Here is a 16,147-nt window from a genome sequence, read left to right on the forward strand (position 1 = left end):
TGAGTCAAACCGAGTACTGTACAGCTGTAAATCAGACTGTTTCTGAGTACTGTAATCAGACTGTTTCTGAGTACTGTACTGCTGTAATCAGACTGTTTCTGAGTACTGTACTGCTGTAATCAGACTGTTTCTGAGTACTGTAATCAGACTGTTTCTGAGTACTGTAATCAGACTGTTTCTGAGTACTGTAATCAGACTGTTTCTGAGTACTGTACTGCTGTAATCAGACTGTTTCTGAGTACTGTACTGCTGTAAATCAGACTGTTTCTGAGTACTGTACTGCTATAAATCAGACTGTTTATGAGTACTGCACTGCTGTAAATCAGACTGTTTCTGAGTACTGTACTGCAGTAAACCAGACTGTTTCTGAGTACTGTACTGCTGTAAATCAGACTGTTTCTGAGTACTGTAATCAGACTGTTTCTGAGTACTGTACTGCTGTAAATCAGACTGTTTCTGAGTACTGTACAGCTGTAAATCAGACTGTTTCTGAGTACTGTACAGCTGTAAATCAGACTGTTTCTGAGTACTGTACTGATGTAATCAGACTGTTTATGAGTACTGTAATCAGACTGTTTCTGAGTACTGTACTGCTATAATCAGACTGTTTCTGAGTACTGTACTGCTGTAAATCAGACTGTTTCTGAGTACTGTACTGCTGTAAATCAGACTGTTTCTGAGTACGGTACTGCTGTAAATCAGACTGTTTCTGAGTACTGTACTGCTGTAAATCAGACTGTTTCTGAGTACTGTAATCAGACTGTTTCTGAGTACTGTAATCAGACTGTTTCTGAGTACTGTAATCAGACTGTTTCTGAGTACTGTAATCAGACTGTTTCTGAGTACTCGTAATCAGACTGTTTCTGAGTACTGTAATCAGACTGTTTCTGAGTACTGTAATCAGACTGTTTCTGAGTACTGTAATCAGACTGTTTCTGAGTACTGTAATCAGACTGTTTCTGAGTACTGTAATCAGACTGTTTCTGAGTACTGTAATCAGACTGTTTCTGAGTACTGTAATCAGACTGTTTCTGAGTACTGTAATCAGACTGTTTCTGAGTACTGTAATCAGACTGTTTCTGAGTACTGTACTGCTGTAATCAGACTGTTTCTGAGTACTGTACTGCTGTAAATCAGACTGTTTCTGAGTACTGTACTGCTATAAATCAGACTGTTTATGAGTACTGCACTGCTGTAAATCAGACTGTTTCTGAGTACTGTACTGCAGTAAACCAGACTGTTTCTGAGTACTGTACTGCTGTAAATCAGACTGTTTCTGAGTACTGTAATCAGACTGTTTCTGAGTACTGTACTGCTGTAAATCAGACTGTTTCTGAGTACTGTACAGCTGTAAATCAGACTGTTTCTGAGTACTGTACAGCTGTAAATCAGACTGTTTCTGAGTACTGTACTGATGTAATCAGACTGTTTATGAGTACTGTAATCAGACTGTTTCTGAGTACTGTACTGCTATAATCAGACTGTTTCTGAGTACTGTACTGCTGTAAATCAGACTGTTTCTGAGTACTGTACTGCTGTAAATCAGACTGTTTCTGAGTACGGTACTGCTGTAAATCAGACTGTTTCTGAGTACTGTACTGCTGTAAATCAGACTGTTTCTGAGTACTGTAATCAGACTGTTTCTGAGTACTGTAATCAGACTGTTTCTGAGTACTGTAATCAGACTGTTTCTGAGTACTGTAATCAGACTGTTTCTGAGTACTGTAATCAGACTGTTTCTGAGTACTGTAATCAGACTGTTTCTGAGTACTGTAATCAGACTGTTTCTTGAGTACTGTAATCAGACTGTTTCTGAGTACTGTAATCAGACTGTTTCTGAGTACTGTAATCAGACTGTTTCTGAGTACTGTAATCAGACTGTTTCTGAGTACTGTAATCAGACTGTTTCTGAGTACTGTAATCAGACTGTTTCTGAGTACTGTAATCAGACTGTTTCTGAGTACTGTAATCAGACTGTTTCTGAGTACTGTAATCAGACTGTTTCTGAGTACTGTAATCAGACTGTTTCTGAGTACTGTAATCAGACTGTTTCTGAGTACTGTAATCAGACTGTTTCTGAGTACTGTAATCAGACTGTTTCTGAGTACTGTAATCAGACTGTTTCTGAGTACTGTAATCAGACTGTTTCTGAGTACTGTAATCAGACTGTTTCTGAGTACTGTAATCAGACTGTTTCTGAGTACTGTAATCAGACTGTTTCTGAGTACTGTAATCAGACTGATTCTGAGTACTGTAATCAGACTGATTCTGAGTACTGTAATCAGACTGTTTCTGAGTACTGTAATCAGACTGTTTCTGAGTACTGTAATCAGACTGTTTCTGAGTACTGTAATCAGACTGTTTCTGAGTACTGTAATCAGACTGTTTCTGAGTACTGTAATCAGACTGTTTCTGAGTACTGTAATCAGACTGTTTCTGAGTACTGTAATCAGACTGTTTCTGAGTACTGTAATCAGACTGTTTCTGAGTACTGTAATCAGACTGTTTCTGAGTACTGTACTGCTATAATCAGACTGTTTCTGAGTACTGTACTATTGTAATCAGACTGTTTCTGACTGCTGTAATCAGACTGTTTCTGACTGCTGTAATCAGACTGTTTCTGAGTACTGTAATCAGACTGTTTCTGAGTACTGTAATCAGACTGTTTCTGAGTACTGTAATCAGACTGTTTCTGAGTACTGTAATCAGACTGTTTCTGAGTACTGTAATCAGACTGTTTCTGAGTACTGTAATCAGACTGTTTCTGAGTACTGTAATCAGACTGCTTCTGAGTACTGTAATCAGACTGTTTCTGAGTACTGTAATCAGACTGTTTCTGAGTACTGTAATCAGACTGTTTCTGAGTACTGTAATCAGACTGTTTCTGAGTACTGTAATCAGACTGTTTCTGAGTACTGTAATCAGACTGTTTCTGAGTACTGTAATCAGACTGTTTCTGAGTACTGTAATCAGACTGTTTCTGAGTACTGTAATCAGACTGTTTCTGAGTACTGTACTACTGTAATCAGACTGTTTCTGAGTACTGTACTGCTGTAATCAGACTGTTTCTGAGTACTGTACTGATGTAATCAGACTGTTTCTGAGTACTGTACTACTGTAATCAGACTGTTTCTGAGTACTGTACTGCTGTAATCAGACTGTTTCCGAGCACTGTAATCAGACTGTTTCTGAGTACTGTACTACTGTAATCAGACTGTTTCTGAGTACTGTACTGCTGTAATCAGACTGTTTCTGAGTACTGTACTGATGTAATCAGACTGTTTGAGTACTGTACTGCTGTAATCAGACTGTTTCTGAGTACTGTACTGCTGTAATCAGACTGTTTCTGAGTACTGTAATCAGACTGTTTCTGAGTACTGCACTGCTGTAATCAGACTGTTTCTGAGTACTGTACTGATGTAATCAGACTGTTTCTGAGTACTGTACTGATGTAATCAGACTGTTTCTGAGTACTGTACTGATGTAATCAGACTGTTTCTGAGTACTGTACTGATGTAATCAGACTGTTTCTGAGTACTGTACTGATGTAATCAGACTGTTTCTGAGTACTGTACTGCTGTAATCAGACTGTTTCTGAGTACTGTACTACTGTAATCAGACTGTTTCTGAGTACTGTACTACTGTAATCAGACTGTTTCTGAGTACTGTACTGCTGTAATCAGACTGTTTGAGTACTGTACTGCTGTAATCAGACTGTTTGAGTACTGTACTGCTGTAATCAGACTGTTTGAGTACTGTACTGCTGTAAATCAGACTGTTTCTGAGTACTGTAACACACAGGAACTGCATTTGTTGTATTTCTATACACAGTGTCTTCAAAACGTATTCACAAAATATAACTAATGTAATATAACTAATATAACTCACAAAATATAACTAATATAACATAACTGGTGTAATATAACTGATATAATATAACTAATGTAATATAATTAGTATAATATAACTACTATATTGTAACTAATGTAATATAGCTAGTGTAATATAGCTAGTATAATATAACTAATATATTATAACTAATGTAATATAACTAATATACTATAACTAGTGTAATATAACTAATATAATATAACTAGTGTAATATAACTGATATAATATAACTAGTGTAATATAACTAGTGTAATATAACTAATATAATATAACTAGTGTAATATAACTGATATAATATAACTAGTGTAATATAACTAGTTTAATATAACTAATATATTGTAACTAATGTAATATAACTAGTATAATATAACTAATATAATATAACTAGTGTAATATAACTGATATAATATAACTGATATAATATAACTAGTATAATATAACTAATATATTGTAACTAATATAATATAACTAGTGTAATATAACTAGTATAATATAACTAATATATTGTAACTAATATATTGTAACTAATGTAATATAACTAGTGTAATATAACTAATATATTGTAACTAATGTAATATAACTAGTATAATATAACTAATATATTGTAACTAATATATTGTAACTAATATAATATAGCTAGTGTAATATAACTGATATAATATAACTAGTGTAATATAACTAATATAATATAGCTAGTGTAATGTAACTGATATAATATAACTAGTGTAATATAACATAACTAGTATAATATAACTAATATATTGTAACTAGTGTAATGTAACTGATATAATATAACTAGTGTAATATAACTAGTGTAATATAACTAATATATTGTAACTAATATATTGTAACTAATGTAATATAACTAGTGTAACTCTTGATTAGATGAGTATTCCATCCTCTGAGTCAATACATGTTAGAATCCCCTTTGGCCGTGATTACAGCTGTGTTATTTCTGGCTACGGTTCTAAAGATTGTGCAACATTTACCCATTATTCTTTAAAAAACAACTCTTCAAGCTCTGTCAAATGTGTTAGACAACCAAGTCTTGCCATAGATTTTCAATCAGATTTAAGTCAAAACTGTAACTAGGCCACTCAGGAACATTCACTGTGTTCTTGGTAAGATTTGGCCTTGTGCTTTAGGTTATTATCCTGCTAAAAGGTCAATTCATCTCCCAGTGTCTGGTGGAAAGAGACTGAACCAGGTTTTCCTCTCGGACTTTGCCTACGCTTAGCTCGTTGACGTTTTTTTTATCCTGAAAAACGTGATTACAAGCATACCCATAACATGATGCAGCTACCACTATGATTGAAAATATGGAGAGTGGTCCTCAGTAATGTGTTGTACTGGATTTGTTCCAAACATAACACTTGGTATTCAGGTGTATTGTGTGTAGGACAGTGACAGAAAAAATCTCAATTTAATCCCTTTTAAATTCAGGCAGTAACACAACAAAATGACGGAAACAGTCAAAGGGGTGTGAATACATTCCGCAGGCACTGTACGCTTGTATGTGCTTGCGCCATCAGGACAATTAATCCTGCCCGTCCCGTTTCAGCATGTGTCGGGACCTGGAATAAATCAAGATATTGAGGAAACCTTGGTCTAGGTCGTCCTCACCTGTCCTATAAGCTGCACTATAAACTCCACCACCATCTTGGACTCCTTGTTGAACATGCCCTGCCACAGCTTGTCCACCACGCGCTGTGTGATGTAGAAAACGTTGTTGACCAGCACCTGGTAGCTCCCTCCAGTGGTGATGGGCAAGGATGCATCCTCACCTGGTAGGAGAAGTGGGGGGGGGGGGGGGGGGGGGGGGGACATTTGGTTAGAATGGAAATGTGTCTTGTCTTTTCCCCCCCCAACAGCCAGGACGAGAGGCACGGGGTCAGAGCAGCAACCCCCCAGTTCCCCAGTTGTGTTTTAACCATCAACCGTTTGGATGCTGCTCTGCCTCTCTAACACAGCTACCTGCCTCCTCTCATGAATGATCACTTGATGTTTTCCCTAAAAGTAGGTCAGTACCTAGGAGGATGTGTGTGTGTGTGTGTGTGTGTGTGTGTGTGTGTGTGTGTGTGTGTGTGTGTGTGTGTGTGTGTGTGTGTGTATCTAGGAGGACATCGGCAACCAGTAGGTGTGTTTGTGTATCTATTATTTAACCTTTATTTAACTAGGCAAGTCAGTGAAGAACAAATTATTATTTACAATGATGGCCTACCGAGGAACAGTGGGTTAACTGTCTTGTTCAGGGGCAGAAAGACAGATTTTTACCTTGTCAGCTCGGGGATTCGATCTAGCAACCTTTCAGTTACTAGTCCAATGCGTGTGTGTGTATCTAGGAGACCGTCAACAACCAGTAGGGGTGTGTGTGTGTGTGTGTGTGTGTGTGTGTGTGTGTGTGTGTGTGTGTGTGTGTGTGTGTGTGTGTGTGTGTGTGTGTGTGTGTGTGTGTGTGTGTGTGTGTGTGTGGCGGAGTGTAAACAGGATGGTTGAGACTGGGATTAGGTTTTTACTGTTCATATTGTAGACGAGACTACAGATGGTTAGAATAGTATATTATAGACTGGAGACCAGAGGTGGTTAGAATAGTATATTATAGACTGGAGACTACAGATGGTTAGAAAAGTATATTATAGACTGGAGACTACAGATGGTTAGAATAGTATATTATAGACTGGAGACCAGAGATGGTTAGAATAGTATATTATAGACTGGAGACCAGAGGTGGTTAGAATAGTATATTATAGACTGGAGACTACAGATGGTTAGAATAGTATATTATAGACTGGAGACCAGAGGTGGTTAGAATAGTATATTATAGACTGGAGACTACAGATGGTTAGAATAGTATATTATAGACTGGAGACTACAGATGGTTAGAATAGTATATTATAGACTGGAGACCAGAGATGGTTAGAATAGTATATTATAGACTGGAGACCAGAGGTGGTTGGAATATTATATTATAGACTGGAGACCAGAGATGGTTAGAATATTATATTATAGACTGGAGACCAGAGGTGGTTAGAATAGTATATTATAGACTGGAGACTACAGATGGTTAGAATAGTATATTATAGACTGGAGACTACAGATGGTTAGAATAGTATATTATAGACTGGAGACCAGAGATGGTTAGAATAGTATATTATAGACTGGAGACTACAGATGGTTAGAATAGTATATTATAGACTGGAGACTACAGATGGTTAGAATAGTATATTATAGACTGGGGACCAGAGGTGGTTAGAATAGTATATTATAGACTGGAGACCAGAGGTGGTTAGAATAGTATATTATAGACTGGAGACTACAGATGGTTAGAATAGTATATTATAGACTGGAGACTACAGATGGTTAGAATAGTATATTATAGACTGGAGACCAGAGGTGGTTAGAATAGTATATTATAGACTGGAGACTACAGATGGTTAGAATAGTATATTATAGACTGGAGACCAGAGGTGGTTAGAATAGTATATTATAGACTGGAGACTACAGATGGTTAGAATAGTATATTATAGACTGGAGACTACAGATGGTTAGAATAGTATATTATAGACTGGAGACCAGAGATGGTTAGAATAGTATATTATAGACTGGAGACCAGAGGTGGTTGGAATATTATATTATAGACTGGAGACCAGAGATGGTTAGAATATTATATTATAGACTGGAGACCAGAGGTGGTTAGAATAGTATATTATAGACTGGAGACTACAGATGGTTAGAATAGTATATTATAGACTGGAGACTACAGATGGTTAGAATAGTATATTATAGACTGGAGACCAGAGATGGTTAGAATAGTATATTATAGACTGGAGACTACAGATGGTTAGAATAGTATATTATAGACTGGAGACTACAGATGGTTAGAATAGTATATTATAGACTGGAGACCAGAGGTGGTTAGAATAGTATATTATAGACTGGAGACCAGAGGTGGTTAGAATAGTATATTATAGACTGGAGACTACAGATGGTTAGAATAGTATATTATAGACTGGAGACTACAGATGGTTAGAATAGTATATTATAGACTGGAGACCAGAGATGGTTAGAATAGTATATTATAGACTGGAGACTACAGATGGTTAGAATAGTATATTATAGATTGGAGACTACAGATGGTTAGAATAGTATATTATAGACTGGAGACCAGAGGTGGTTAGAATAGTATATTATAGACTGGAGACCAGAGATGGTTAGAATAGTATATTATAGACTGGAGACTACAGATGGTTAGAATAGTATATTATAGACTGGAGACTACAGATGGTTAGAATAGTATATTATAGACTGGAGACCAGAGGTGGTTAGAATAGTATATTATAGACTGGAGACTACAGATGGTTAGAATAGTATATTATAGAGTGGAGACTACAGATGGTTAGAATAGTATATTATAGACTGGAGACTACAGATGGTTAGAATAGTATATTATAGACTGGAGACTACAGATGGTTAGAATGGTATATTATAGACTGGAGACTACAGATGGTTAGAATAGTATATTATAGACTGGAGACTACAGGTGGTTAGAATAGTATATTATAGACTGGAGACTACAGATGGTTAGAATAGTATATTATAGACTGGAGACCAGAGGTGGTTAGAATAGTATATTATAGACTGGAGACTACAGATGGTTAGAATAGTATATTATAGACTGGAGACTACAGATGGTTAGAATAGTATATTATAGACTGGAGACTACAGATGGTTAGAATAGTATATTATAGACTGGAGACTACAGATGGTTAGAATAGTATATTATAGACTGGAGACCAGAGATGGTTAGAATAGTATATTATAGACTGGAGACCAGAGATGGTTAGAATAGTATATTATAGACTGGAGACTACAGATGGTTAGAATAGTATATTATAGACTGGAGACTACAGATGGTTAGAATAGTATATTATAGACTGGAGACCAGAGGTGGTTAGAATAGTATATTATAGACTGGAGACCAGAGATGGTTAGAATAGTATATTATAGACTGGAGACTACAGATGGTTAGAATAGTATATTATAGACTGGAGACTACAGATGGTTAGAATAGTATATTATAGACTGGAGACCAGAGGTGGTTAGAATAGTATATTATAGACTGGAGACTACAGATGGTTAGAATAGTATATTATAGAGTGGAGACTACAGATGGTTAGAATAGTATATTATAGACTGGAGACTACAGATGGTTAGAATAGTATATTATAGACTGGAGACTACAGATGGTTAGAATGGTATATTATAGACTGGAGACTACAGATGGTTAGAATAGTATATTATAGACTGGAGACTACAGGTGGTTAGAATAGTATATTATAGACTGGAGACTACAGATGGTTAGAATAGTATATTATAGACTGGAGACCAGAGGTGGTTAGAATAGTATATTATAGACTGGAGACTACAGATGGTTAGAATAGTATATTATAGACTGGAGACTACAGATGGTTAGAATAGTATATTATATACTGGAGACTACAGATGGTTAGAATAGTATATTATAGACTGGAGACTACAGATGGTTAGAATAGTATATTATAGACTGGAGACTACAGATGGTTAGAATAGTATATTATAGACTGGAGACCAGAGATGGTTAGAATAGTATATTATAGACTGGAGACTACAGATGGTTAGAATAGTATATTATAGACTGGAGACTACAGATGGTTAGAATAGTATATTATAGACTGGAGACCAGAGGTGGTTAGAATAGTATATTATAGACTGGAGACCAGAGATGTTTAGAATAGTATATTATAGACTGGAGACTACAGATGGTTAGAATAGTATATTATAGACTGGAGACTACAGATGGTTAGAATAGTATATTATAGACTGGAGACTACAGATGGTTAGAATAGTATATTATAGAGTGGAGACTACAGATGGTTAGAATAGTATATTATAGACTGGAGACTACAGATGGTTAGAATAGTATATTATAGACTGGAGACTACAGATGGTTAGAATGGTATATTATAGACTGGAGACTACAGATGGTTAGAATAGTATATTATAGACTGGAGACTACAGGTGGTTAGAATAGTATATTATAGACTGGAGACTACAGATGGTTAGAATAGTATATTATAGACTGGAGACCAGAGGTGGTTAGAATAGTATATTATAGACTGGAGACTACAGATGGTTAGAATAGTATATTATAGACTGGAGACTACAGATGGTTAGAATAGTATATTATAGACTGGAGACTACAGATGGTTAGAATAGTATATTATAGACTGGAGACTACAGATGGTTAGAATAGTATATTATAGACTGGAGACTACAGATGGTTAGAATAGTATATTATAGACTGGAGACTACAGATGGTTAGAATAGTATATTATAGACTGGAGACTACAGATGGTTAGAATAGTATATTATAGACTGGAGACTACAGATGGTTAGAATAGTATATTATAGACTGGAGACTACAGATGGTTAGAATAGTATATTATAGACTGGAGACTACAGATGGTTAGATGGGTATTCAAGCTTTGAGGATGTCTTCGTCAGGCTGTTGGAGTAGGAGGTGGCTCTGGAGATCTCCAGCCTTTTCCCATTTGCTGATTATTGTAGGCTTCTTCTCTGATTGGCTGAGTATTGTGTTCTGTTGGGTTCTTCTCTGATTGGCTGAGTATTTTGTTCTATAGGGTTCTTCTCTGATTGGCTGAGTAGTGTGTTCTGTAGGGTTATTTTCTGATTGGCTGAGTGGTGTGGTGGTGTGGTGTGGTGTGGTGTGGTGTGGTGTGGTGTGGTGTGGTGTGTGTGTGTGTGTGTGTGTGTGTGTGTGTGTGTGTGGTGTGTGTGTGTGTGTGTGTGTGTGTGTGTGTGTGTGTGTGTGTGTGTGTGTGTAAATACCTAGGAGGACATCTGCAGCCAGCAGGTGTTCCATGACAGAGTCCAGGATATAGGACTGGAATTCTTTCTGCTGTGTCCTGGTGGAGCGCTCTGGGGACGCCTGGGGAGACAACTCTACGTTACAGCACCAATCAACAGTTTAAACAATAACAAAGCGTTTTCCCCGCCTCTGTTTTGGTAAAAAGATGAGGTATTGGCCTGGAGAAATGTAACCATTCTCAGATTAATAGATAGAACTATGGATGTCAGGACTGACCATCCATGATATCAACATGATAGTTGTAACCATGTTATGAGGATATACAGGACTGACCATCCATGATATCAACATGATAGTTGTAACCATGTTATGAGGATATACAGGACTGACCATCCATGATATCAACATGATAGTTGTAACCATGTTATGAGGACATACAGGACTGACCACCATGATATCAACATGATAGTTGTGACCATGTTATGAGGATATACAGTGTGTGTTTACATTTACAATGTTTAAACGTTGGAGTAAAACAAGTTTATATTTTGGGTTCTGATGGAGTGTAACAGTTGATCTAAACTCATGAGGCATTTATATATCCTTCAAGAATCAATAGGTACATTTCATTCATTTATAATCCCCAAAAATGTATGTATCAACTGCAGATTGCCACTTTCCTGACATAATAGCTAGATTAAGGGTTACAAAAATCAAGAAACTTAAAACAAAATTCCCCCGTTTTCCCGAAATTCCTTTGGAGCGTTCCCAGATTCTTGCAACCCGAGCTAGATTATCAACTAATAGCAATTAAATCCCACCGGTTGCTTTCAGGATAGTACTTTGTGACAACAGCTGATGTAAAAAAGGGCTTCATAAATACATTTGGTTGATTTTGTCTCACCTCTAACAGTAGGTCTATGGTGGACGTCTGTTTGCTGGCCGGAGTCAGACACAGGTTGTCCATGATCAGCACCTTCATGAAGTCAAACACGTACTTCTTGGCCGGATGATTGGTCAGGTAGGTCTTAGAACCCACGTTGCAGTATTCCGATTGGCTACGGTTCATGCCCGTGTCGGCGGTGAAGGCCTTGAATTCTTCCGTTGGTGACCCCGCTTCGTCATCCAGGTCACTCACCTGAGAGAGAGAGGAGAGGGAGGGAGAGAGAGGGGAGGATTAGATGGAGCTCAGAGAGCACACACACACACAGCTACTGTAGAAAACACACACACACACACACACACACACACACACACACACACACACACACACACACACACACACACACACACACACACACACACACACACACACACACACACACACACACACACACACACACACACACACACACACACACACACACAGCTACTGTAGAAAAGTTGAGCCTCTCACCATCTCAGAGTAGGGCCTGATGTTGAAGGGGAAGACTGAGGCAGCCAGGACACACAGGAACTCTGGGCTGTGCCACATCGGGGCCAGGTCCGGGACATTGTGATACAGGTACCTGTATTAATAATCACTCATTAGTGATATATAGATATATGTAGAATATAGTCAAAATAAAGAAAAACTCTTGAATGAGTAGGTGTGTCCAAACTTTTTTTTTTTGTTACTCTGTGTGTGTGTATATATATATATATATAAAATATACATTATTAGTATTATTTATGATATAGATTATTTTTAATATTATTATATTTGTGATACAGGTACCTGAAGAACTGCATCAGAGTCACCGGGTACTCCCTCAGCCACGAACCCTCTTCCTCAGACTGCCACGGCTAAGAGGACGAAGAACAGCACCACGTCATTTGGTGGTACAATAAGATCCAGCAGCTATACGAAGCTGACATTTGGTGACAGCAAGCTAGGTAAACTAAACCATGGATGGATTGCTTGTCTCTCCTTTAAGACTGCTAACAGGTATAAGGAAACCAACAGGTTATTTTGGGTGAACTATCCTGTATCTTTCTCTGTCCGTAGAAAGAACGTCATAAAACGTCTAGTGGGAGAAGTGAATCTAGTAGCTCGTCTACATGGAAAAGGACTGGGTTGTCCTCCTTTCTCTCTCTTCCCCTCCACTCCTCATCTCCTCTATCCTTCCCTCGCTCTTTCTCCCCTCTCCTCCTCTTCCCCTCCACTCCTCATCTCCTCTATCCTTCCCTCGCTCTTTCTCTCTCTCCTCCTCTTCCCCTCCACTCATCTCCTCTATCCTTCCCTCGCTCTTTCTCTCCTTCCTCTCCATTCTCCTCATCTCCTCTATCCTTCCCTTTCTCTTTCTCTCCTCATTTCCTCTATCCCTCCCTTTCTCTCTCCTCTATCCTTCCCTCGCTCTTTCTCTCCTCTCCTCATCTCCTCTATCCCTCCCTTTCTCTCTCCTCTATCCTTCCCTCGCTCTTTCTCTCCTCTCCTCATCTCCTCTATCCCTCCCTTTCTCTCTCCTCTATCCTTCCCTCGCTCTTTCTCTCCTCTCCTCATCTCCTCTATCCCTCCTATCCCTCCCTTTCTCTCTCCTCCTCTCCTCTATCCTTCCCTCGCTCTTTCTGTCCTCTCCTCCTGCTCCTCTCACCAGGTTGAGCATGCTCCTCAGCATCCCCAGTAGCAGGAAGCCAGCCTCGGTGCAGACACTGTGGATGGATCCCACTATGGTGCTGCTGGAAGCAGGGACCCCGAAGATAAAGGTCCAGATAGAGTCCAGGTCAAACTAACACAAACACAGAACACAGAGGCTGGGGTAACACTCAGCAGGGTTACACATTAACGCTGTCCTCTTGTCCGGGACAAGTAAAAAAAAATAATTGTCGGACAAGAAGAATAAAAAATGAAAGACGTTTTTTTTATCACAAATATCACAATATCAAACAACTACTCCAATCAGAATTGGATCAGAAAGGCCAAATTTTAATTATATTCTAATCAATTTTTCTTGTACATAAATAAAAAATGGCTACATGTCAAAGTGTATGTGATATGTCTATTGGCTACAGCCTCATGGACCAACGAAACCGATGCTGAACTGAGGGAGGCGTCAGAAAATGCAGCCAAACTTTAATTAAACTTTTAACTACGTAGATATATATAATATATATATATTATATATATATAATATAGGCTAAACGCCAGTCATGTTTGACAAATATAATGAAGGAAAATTAACATTAACGTCTAAAGGTTTGATTCCGTCCACATCCTCGAGGTTTGATTCGTTCAGATCAAATGATCACATGACCAGAGAGTGTTGTACACCCCCCTCACCTTGAATCTGAGAGGAGGTGTTGAGCATTTTGAAACTATTCAAACATAAACATAACTGATTAAAACCTGGACGTTATATATATTTTTTATGAAGCATGTCTTGCACTTGTTTCAAAGTAGCCTAGACAAAATACGACCATAGAAATGTTGAGGGAATTAGTTTATATACACTTAATATGCCATTGGTTTTCAAATCAATATTATTTTATTGTCCAGCAGCCAAATATAATATGACTACTCCTCTCCTAGTCATATTAGCAACCCATGCTAGTTGATGATAATCCTAGTCATATTAGCAACCCATGCTAGTTGATGATAATCCTCATCATATTAGCATCCCGTGCTAGTTGATGATAATCCCAGTCATATTAGCATCCCATGCTAGTTGATGATAATCCTAGTCATATTAGCATCCCGTGCTAGTTGTTGATAATCCTAGTCATATTAGCATCCCATGCTAGTTGATGATAATCCTAGTCATATTAGCATCCCATGCTAGTTGATGATAATCCTGGTCATATTAACAACCCATGCTAGTTGATGATAATCCTAGTCATATTAGCATCCCATGCTAGTTGATGATAATCCTAGTCATATTAGCATCCCATGCTAGTTGATGATAATCCTAGTAATATTAGCAACCCATGCTAGTTGATGATAATCCTGGTCATATTAGCAACCCATGCTAGTTGATGATAATCCTAGTCATATTAGCATCCCATGCTAGTTGATGATAATCCTAGTCATATTAGCATCCCATGCTAGTTGATGATAATCCTAGTCATATTAGCATCCCATGCTAGTTGATGATAATCCTAGTCATATTAGCATCCCATGCTAGTTGTTGCATCTTTAGATCTCCTCCCTTTATTAATTTTGAATGGATATTTTAATCTCGGCCACATGAAACCGCTCACATGTGCGCTGCACTTTGAGGACTGTGTTTTCCCGCTAATGGCATTTTGGAACATTTGAGCGTAGCCTACAGCCACGTGTGCATTGTTGAGCTGATAATACGAAGAAATAAAACCTCAGAACTATTTTAAGATAAACGGTCAATTTCTTTTTCCAGCTAAACTGTCTATATTTTCAGCTAATCTGTTGCATCAGGCTAATAGCTTTATTTTTGTACATTTTTTTTTTTTACATTTTGGGGGGGGGATCAAATGTTTTATTTTTAGTGAGGTACACAAAACAGGTTACACATGGGCAGAGAAACAAGTGACCCGAACAAGACAAACAGTTCCCATCCTACCCACCAAACACAGGACTTCCCCAACCAAAAGTTAGAGTTAGTGGTTCACAATAGCAGTCTTTTTTTTGACATAGTCATATGTTGATGAAGGAACAAATATGTTTCTTTCACTCTCCCCATGCTACAGATATTTACATGTTTCTAATTGTCCATGAATGATAGCAGTTACCGCTGTCTGTTTAAAGAAATGAGGAGCACGCCAACGTAAGGCTATCGTCTTGACAGCAGTTACCGCTGTCTGCTTAAAGAAATGAGGAGCCCGCCAACGTAAGGCTATCGTCTTGACAGCAGTTACCGCTGTCTGTTTAAAGAAATGAGGAGCACGCCAACGTAAGGCTATCGTCTTGACAGCAGTTACCGCTGTCTGTTTAAAGAAATGAGGAGCCCGCCAACGTAAGTCTATCGTCTTGACAGCAGTTACCGCTGTCTGTTTAAAGAAATGAGGAGCCCGCCAACGTAAGTCTATCGTCTTGATAGCAGTTACCGCTGTCTGTTTAAAGAAATGAGGAGCCCGCCAACGTAAGTCTATCGTCTTGACAGCAGTTACCGCTGTCTGTTTAAAGAAATGAGGAGCCCGCCAACGTAAGTCTATCGTCTTGATAGCAGTTACCGCTGTCTGTTTAAAGAAATGAGGAGCCCGCCAACGTAAGTCTATCGTCTTGATAGCAGTTACCGCTGTCTGTTTAAAGAAATGAGGAGCCCGCCAACGTAAGTCTATCGTCTTGATAGCAGTTACCGCTGTCTGTTTAAAGAAATGAGGAGCCCGCCAACGTAAGTCTATCGTCTTGATAGCAGTTACCGCTGTCTGTTTAAAGAAATGAGGAGCCCGCCAACGTAAGGCTATCGTCTTCTTGGTTGCTGTTAATCCAGCCAG

The 16,147-nt window shown here is 38.2% G+C and overlaps 1 protein-coding gene across 1 annotated transcript in view; it reads right to left on the reverse strand.

The window, feature by feature from the left end:
- Positions 1 to 16,147, reverse strand: part of wdfy3 (WD repeat and FYVE domain containing 3) — a gene marked incomplete in the record, with an annotated part of 271,946 nt that overhangs the window by 71,122 nt on the left and 184,677 nt on the right. The window contains 6 exon segments of the mRNA XM_055887856.1: positions 5,515 to 5,675; positions 10,780 to 10,879; positions 11,664 to 11,897; positions 12,156 to 12,263; positions 12,473 to 12,544; positions 13,333 to 13,467. Of these exon segments, the coding sequence (XP_055743831.1) occupies positions 5,515 to 5,675; positions 10,780 to 10,879; positions 11,664 to 11,897; positions 12,156 to 12,263; positions 12,473 to 12,544; positions 13,333 to 13,467 (810 nt within the window).

This window comes from Salvelinus fontinalis, chromosome 28, assembly GCF_029448725.1.
Source record: "Salvelinus fontinalis isolate EN_2023a chromosome 28, ASM2944872v1, whole genome shotgun sequence".
NCBI classification, from domain to species: Eukaryota; Metazoa; Chordata; class Actinopteri; order Salmoniformes; family Salmonidae; genus Salvelinus; species Salvelinus fontinalis.